The sequence below is a fragment of the Blastomyces dermatitidis genome (genome assembly GCF_000003525.1).
Source record: "Blastomyces dermatitidis ER-3 genomic scaffold supercont1.9, whole genome shotgun sequence".
NCBI lineage: Eukaryota > Fungi > Ascomycota > Eurotiomycetes > Onygenales > Ajellomycetaceae > Blastomyces > Blastomyces dermatitidis.
Window position 1 is genome coordinate 625,358 of NW_025544782.1, and position 7,998 is coordinate 633,355.

At 40.2% G+C, this 7,998-nt stretch overlaps 2 protein-coding genes across 2 annotated transcripts; both read right to left on the minus strand.

Annotated features, from left to right (window-relative positions):
* Window positions 1-1,786: 1,786 nt before the first annotated feature.
* BDCG_17566 (uncharacterized protein) lies at window positions 1,787-2,083 on the minus strand (the record flags this gene model as incomplete). Its single annotated transcript, XM_045426671.1, has 1 exon — window positions 1,787-2,083. One exon carries the CDS (start codon window positions 2,081-2,083, stop codon window positions 1,787-1,789), a length of 297 nt encoding a protein of 98 aa, XP_045282178.1.
* Window positions 2,084-7,092: 5,009 nt separating this feature from the next.
* BDCG_17567 (uncharacterized protein) lies at window positions 7,093-7,620 on the minus strand (the record flags this gene model as incomplete). The annotated part of the gene is made up of 1 exon (XM_045426672.1): window positions 7,093-7,620. One exon carries the CDS (start codon window positions 7,618-7,620, stop codon window positions 7,093-7,095), a length of 528 nt encoding a protein of 175 aa, XP_045282179.1.
* Window positions 7,621-7,998: the final 378 nt, after the last annotated feature.

The following is a 7,998-nucleotide window of genomic DNA, read 5'->3' on the forward strand; positions in this document are numbered from 1 at the left end:
TATTTATATTATCAGAATAATTGACTTAAATATCTTCTGATCACTGAATTTGTATATAATAATACAAAGAATGTAATCTTAAAGATATCTTCTTTCTATACTTGTTATGAATATAATTCTTCATTATTCAGTGACATCACAGATAACATTTCAAAGAGAGGAATAGACAGTCAGAATGTTGAACAGATACAGAGAACAGAGTATTTCTCAGTGTCAGAAGTAAAAGTGAGATTGAAACTTTTGAACAAAATTCATAAGAAGACAGTGAAAAGCATTCATTATATTCAGAAGTAATAGATGAAATACTATAATTAAAAACATCTTTCAATGAAGTTCTTGATAGAGAATCAAGTACTACTTTCAGCAAAGAATATCAAGATAATAAAACTGTATAAGAAGCTCAGTGAGTAATGACTAGAACCTTTCTCAGTAATAAGAGTGATGAGTAAGCAGATATATAAGTTGAAATTACTCACAGAATTGAAATCAATTCATTCTGTTTTTCACATTTTCTATTTGAAGCTCTATAAGCAATATCTCAGAGTGAAGCTGTCTCAGTCAGATGATATTAAGATTAAGAGTGATACTGAATATCTTATGAAGAAAATATTGAACAAGTGAATATATTACAGTAAGCTTTAATATCTCATTAAATAAGAAGATTTGTAAGAATAAGTGCTCGCAGGCGATTATTCGGGTGTTTGCAGCTTGGCGTGATATGTACTGTTAACTACTAGAAGTGTTCATGGTAGGAAGATAAATGTAGGGGTCAAATGTATAATAGCATTCAAGCTGAGTTATAAATAGTATTCGCGAACTCCAGTCTATATAGTTGTGTGTAGCCAAGAGTCGCTAGCCCTATTGATTACATGAGAGATAGAAATAGAGGTAAAGAATCTGCAAGAAGTGGGATTTCTTACATACCCCCTTCTCTCTAAGGCTTCATCCGCGAAGCCTTTCACTGAGTGACTTCATAGTCAGCTCAGCACTGCAGTGATACTCACTAAAAACTCTTCACATCTGTAAAAAATCTCAGTGAGGAAAAATCCCTTGTTACTGTGAAGAGAAAAGAGTCTGTCACTCAGTTTCTTGTTCTGTGAGATTCTTTGTGATCTACAGATTCTTCTCTGACTATCACACAGATTCATCTCACATCTTTCATACAGAAGGGTTTCAGTTGACTCTCAATCATTTTCACAAGATTCTTGTATGATCATTACACAGATTCATCTTGCAGGTGAATCACTCTCTATGAGATCATCCTTATCAAAGAGAAATATTCATGAGTTGATCTTTTATTCATCCTCACAAATCATTGCTCTTTGATACTGTAGAATTGTGAGGAATTTTCCATTCTTTCATCAACTCTGTAGAATTATAGAATCAAGATGTCTGCAGTCTGCAATCACTCTTTATAGTCACATAGAAAGATTCAGGCCTGCAATTCATAATCACTCTTGTTTACTAGAGTGATCTGGCTGTTCTGTGGGATCACTCACAGTGTAAGCAAACCTCTCTAGAGTAGTATAAATATCCCAGATCTGTCTATGAAACTTCATCTTCTTTTCCCTTTTTCTGTAACAGCTCTCATCCTCACAAACTGTGAGTATCCTCATTCATTCATGAAGTGTTTTCACTCAGATGATAGAGAGAGAGTGTTTCTGACAATGTTCATATGTTGATTCAAGAACTTTTCAAGAATAAAAATTTTTTCAATTTCAATATCTTTGTAAACAATGTCTGGCTGCTGCTGAGCTTCTTGTGGGCATCTCTGCAACTCCTTCAGTCACTTTTTGCTGGCTGGTGGAGCAGGGGCGCCGCTGCTCATGACCGCGCCTTCATTCCCCCCAGTCTCACCACCACACCTGATCTTCGGGCCAGCAGCCCACCTCATCCCTTTCTCAGGCCAGCCCCTGGCTTCAAGCAGCGCAGTCCCTTTCTTTGCTGTAAGTCTTCTCATAAGTAATTCCTTACAGATTCTAGCTGACAGTTCTTGCAAAGCTCTCAGTGTTGCCAGTGTCTCCTGCGGCCCTGTGGGCCTATGACCACCCCTCTCCTGCTCACACAATCTCTGACCAGGCATATGTGAATATGCCTAGGTTCCCTACCAATGGTCCTCACGCCGCGGCGCATTTCCGCAATCTCATTGTCAATGAGAGATGAGTTCCTGAGTACCTGCAAAATCCAGGTAGTCAAGGCAATGCAAATGCCATGAATTCATGACAGAAGTTGACCTGGGCAGATGAGCTCTCTCTTCACATTCTCATTGTTTTCAGGCTGGATACTCCAGCACAACTGAGAGAGTGAACACAGCTTCATGAGGGATATCTGATCACATGTGCAGATGACCAGTCTTCAAGGCTCTGCTACAACTGCACATGCCCTGGTGTCTGGCTTCTCTGAAGTCTGTGCATTTCTGGCGGTCTTCATGCCAAATGCAACAATTGTCTGTATCACAGGCATGATGCTCTCTGCTTCTTTGAAGAGAAAAATTGGTAGTTGTGAAGGAATTAAATGTCATGAGTGTTGATGATGTGAGTGTAGATTTTCTTTGTTTTTTCTTTGTTGATCTCTAAATTGTATTCATGGCCCTGTTTGTTTTCTTGTTTTTTAGTTTTAATGAGAATATGTTTTCTTCTTCTCTTGTGTATGCTGCAGACTGTTCATCTCAGTAGAAACTCATCATCTTATAGACTAGGATTTGCAAATGACAGTGTTAATGTCTTTGTCACAATCAGGTTCTTAGTGAAGACTGTATCATTCTGACTTGTTAGAATTTATAGCATGGAAGTCATGTCTCAGCTTCTGCAGATGTCTTATCTGTCTGAATGATTCTCAAGTGAACTCATTCATCTTGTCAGAATATCCTTGTCACTGAACCTTGAATCAGAGCTTGTGATCTTGCTTCTCTGAGTCAACAATCTCTTTGACCTGATATTCTCTTTCACTCTCTAATGCTTCATGGACAGAGTGATGAGTCACAGAGTTCTCTCCTGAGAATTCCTTATATTCATGGAGCAAAGAGACATGAAAAACATTGTACATCTGCAACTCAGGTGACAGTTTCAATCTGTAGAACTGTGAGCTAACTTTCTTCACAATCTTGCAAGACTCTGTCTGCAAGAGATTCAGCTTCTTGCTAGATCTCTGTATGATAATGTTTTCTAGACTCAGTCAGACTCTATCATCTTTCTTGAAACTCTTTGCAATGTGCTTGAAGTCATAGTATCTCTTCTGATACTCTTGGGCCTTTCTCAAGGATTTGTGAGCTTTCTCCCGGATCTCCTGAATTCTCTCAGCCTGTTCACAGGCATCACCACACTCTATAGTGTACTCTCACGGGTCCATCAAGGTCATTCACAGATGAGTCTCAGTGAGCATCTCAAAGAGGGTTTTGCCTGTGCTGACATGCTTTGAGTTGTTGTATGTGAACTCTGTGAGTGATAATTAATGCACTCAGTCATTCTGATTGTAATTGACAAAGCACTGCAGATACTGTTTTAATATACTCATCAGACATTCTGTCTGATCATCTGTCTGTTGATGAAAAGCTGTGCTTAGATCTCACAAGATCTTCAGTATAGTTATCAGATCAGATCAGAACTCTTCTGTAAAGATTAATTCTCTGTCTGAGACAATGTTCACAGATAATTCATGCAACTGAACCACATTGCAGACAAAGATATGAGTTAAATCCTTTGACTTCAAGTTCTTGCAGGTGGGTATAAAGTGTGTCATCTTGATAAAGTAATTCACTATCACCAGCACACTGTCAAAGCAGGTATCATATATGTCCTTGCTTTCAGAAAGACTCACAAGAGCATTCATTCCTAGCTGTTCTCAAGGTTTCTATGAAATGGGTAGAGGAGTGAGTTCTTCATATGACCTGAACTGCACTACCTGCAAACCCTGATAAATAGCATAAGAATTCACTATCTTCTTCACAAGTCCTTGCATCTTCAGTCAGAAGTATTTTCTTGCAAGCAACTCATGAGTTCTAGTGTCTGTAAAATGACCTGCTAGAGAAGAGTCATGATGCCTTTTGATGAGTTCTACATGTAGAAACTCATTCACAGGCACATAAATCCAGCCCTCTCTTCACAAGAGGTCATTTAAGTCTCTTCAATTCTTTGTTTCTGCAGAATTGATCTCTGCTGTGAGCAGTTTCTGAATATACTGAGCATATTCATTCTTCAGTTGCAGTTCAGACAATCTGAATAGAAGATCTTACAAAGACTTGTGCTCTGTTTTTCCTTGCATCAGGTCTTTCACAGCACTTCTCAAAGCCCACAAACTCTTCAGGTTATAGGTACCCTCTTCAAGGATCCTCACAGAGATCTTCAGAGTGTTGACTCTCAGTGTTACAGAGAGTAGTTGCACAGGCTTCTTCTCTCTCTCTCCCCCCTTCTCTCACAGGGGATTGAGAGACTCTTCAGTCAATCTCTTCACAACACTCAGTCTGAGCATCTTGTGAAGCTTTTCTGCCTTCTCTAGTCTCTCTGTGTCTGTCATTCTGGCCTTCTTAACATAGTCTGGCCTGTGAGAGAGTTCATCTGCTGAGTTCTTAGTTCTCTTGATATGCTCTATCTTGAATCAGAACTCACTCAGTCTCTGAGCTCAGTAAACCTGCTGCTGTGAGAGTTTCTTGATTGAAGCAAACTATTGTAAGCTGTCATGATCAGTTCTAACAGTAATCACTGTCACAAGGCTCTTGAAGTAGTGATATCAGTGATAGAAGAATTTCACTATCACAAGAAGCTTCTGATCATGAATGTCATAGTTGATCTCCGCAGGTTGCATCTTCCATGAGAAAAAGGCCACTGAAACCCAGTTCTCATTTGACTGTAGTTGTGAGACTATTTCTGAAATTGCAAAGAAGAAGGCATCTGTCTTCAATCTGGTTAAGAGCAAGGAATCAAAGTGGAACAGCATCACTGCATCTATGAATACCTGTTTCAACCTTGTAAAGACCCTGCAAGCTTCTGAGATAAGAAAGTCCTCACAGTTCTCTCTTCTCAATAATCTTTTCATCCTTCATTCACAGAATGACTTTTTCTTGTTTTCACTCTTCAGCATGTCTGTAAGGATCAAGAAGATCCTCGCGAATGCAAAGATAAACTGTCTATAGAAATTCACAAAGCTCAGAAAGATCTGAATCTCATGAATACTAGTTGACTCTGATCATGATAGAATAGTCTCAATCTGTGAAGGTTTCATCTGAATATCATCTGCAGTGATTACATATTCTAGGAAATTAATCCAGCAGGCACTGAAGTTGCACTTCACAAGCTTAACATACAGTCCTGCCTCATCTAAGACCTTCAACACACTTTGCACATGCTCAGTGTGTTCTTCCTTCTTCATGAAGTACATCATCACATCATCCAGATATATTACCATGAAGACATCCAGATATACACAAAGTGTTTTGTTGATGAAAGACTGGAATGCCGCGGGGGCATTAGCCAGATCAAAAGACATCACTAGATATTCAAACAATTTCAGTGCAGTTCTAAAGACAGTCTTTCATTCATTCTCAGACTGTATTCACAGCTGTGTATATACATTGATCACATTCAGTTGTGTGAATATGACAGCTTCTGTGAGACAGTTGATCACATCCTCAATCAGAGACAGAGGGTAGTGACTCTTTGTTGTCTTAGAGTTCAGGTCATGATAGTCTACACACAACCTGAGATCTTCATTCTTCTTCTTTATGAACATCACAGGGGCTTCCGCGGAGGTCTGTGAAGATTAAATGAAGTCATTCTTCAGATTCTTCTTCACATAGGTCCGCAAGACCTCTGTCTTATAATGAAAGAGCTTATAGATTGGTCCTCAGAAGAGTTTCTGCTCTTCTATCAAATCTATTACCAGATTCTCCTTGCAGTGAGAAGGAAGCTCAGCTGCCTTAGCTGGGCTGAACACCTCTGTGAGATCTCAGTATTCCTCTGATATCTGAAGCTCAGTTTTCATGACTGTGAGGTCCTCAGACACTTGCAAAGTTATTATATAGATGAGCTTGTCTTCTCTAATCAACTCTGCAGCATCAACTGCTTCTACCTTCATGAGTGAGTCTGCCAACACTGATTGAAAGTATAAACCTGACTCATGAACAGCTATGTGCGGATTGTGTCTTTGAAGTCATGCAAGTTTCAAATACATGTCATCTGTGATGTCTGTGACAATCACAGTTTTCACAAATCTTCTTCAGATTTCAGAGAGATCTTGTAATTCAAAGATGGCTCTTGCAAGTCTCTCAGCTCTCAGGTCTGAGTTCTCACATCCTGCTTGTTGCAAGAGCAGGTTCTCAGTCTCCATCTTTCAGCTCATTCACTCTGTGAGCTTTAGGGACATCACAGTGACCTGGGATCCTGAGTTCACCAATGCTTCCCATGCTTGCGGGGCAGCAGCACTGTGGCACAGTCTCTCCCCATGAGCAAGCATTTTCATTGAGAGAGCAACAGATTCAGGTGTCAGCTTCAAGACCCTTAAGAAGGCTGTTGCTGACTCTGTCCATGACTCCTCAAATTCCTATTTTGATTTGTCTGGACAGTTTGCGCGGAGATATCCTGATTTAGAACAGATGAAGCAGAGTCTCTTTTTCTTAGTCTCTCTGTTATGCACTCTGTTCACAGGAGCTTGTGAAGCTCTCTCTCTCTGCTCAGCAGTCAGACATGAATCTCTCTGTGTCTTGTCATCTTTTCCTGACAAACCTGTTCTCTGTTGTCCTGGCCCTTGCAGGGCTGGTCAATGATTCACTCTCTGCAGGTCTGTGGCTCTCACAGTGATCTGCAAGTGATGAATGAGAGTCATCAGTTTCTTCAGGGTCAAGGACTTAGAGTCTTGCTCAATGAGCTTGTTCTGCATGTCTTTATCCAGTCTCTTCATGAATATCATTATTCAGGTCTTGTTTCAGGGCCCTGTTTTCACAGGTCTCAATTCACACCACAATTCCATGAAGTGCTGTGAGTAGTCTTCATCAGATTTCTCATCTCTTTTTCTAATATTGATGATTACAGCCCAGGTGTTCTCTGTCTGGCTTGTGAAGTCCCTCAACTTGTTCTCTAGATAGGTCTTGAGAACAGATCATCAGAATCTCTCATGATCATTCTCTAAATGATTCAGCCAGTTCTTGGCTTCAGTGTAATAGAGGCCTGTCATCACATAGATGACAGCTTCTTCATCTTTCATGTCACACAGCCGGGCTTGCAAGTCAATTTCAAATACAAACTCACAAAAGCTTTTATAGATTGTGGTTTGATAGATGGCCTTAAGTGGTTGTGACTTGAGGAAGTTTCTTTTCAGTTCATGAGTGTCTCTGGAGATCATGTCTAGAGACTCAGTTTGAGAGTGTTTGCAGACAGTAAGCATTCCTTGTAGAAAAATAGCTTGATCCCGCGGGAGGTGCTCAAGAATGTTCTTCACTGAGATTGGTTCATTTGTGGGTTCAGAGGGTTCCCCTGTCACAGATGCAGAGAATGGTGTCCTGCGAGTGATTGGTAAGTCCTCTGAGACTTCTTCCACAGGGGTTATCCATGGTTCGGGTGGCTGCTCCTGGGTGCCTGCAGTAGGGTTCGCAGGGGTTGAAGCACATGAGTTTCTAGTTCTTCCAGTCATAATGAGCGGTTGCTGACTGACTGAGCTTGAAATGTAAGAATAAGTGCTCGCAGGCGATTATTCAGGTGTTTGCAGCTTGACATGATATGTACTGTTAACTACTAGAAGTGTTCACGGTAGAAAGATAAATGTAGGGGTCAAATGTATAATAGCATTCAAGCTGAGTTGTGAATAGTATTCGCGAACTCCAGTCTATATAGTTGTGTGTAGCCAAGGGCCGCTAGCCCTATTGGTTACACAAGAGATAGGAATAGAGGTAAAGAATCCGCGAGGAGCGGGATTTCTTACAAGATTATTCATTATTAGAGAATTCATGAGAATTACTTAAGTATTTGAAAAATGCTGAGAAAGAGATTGCAATCTATGAGACAGCTAGTA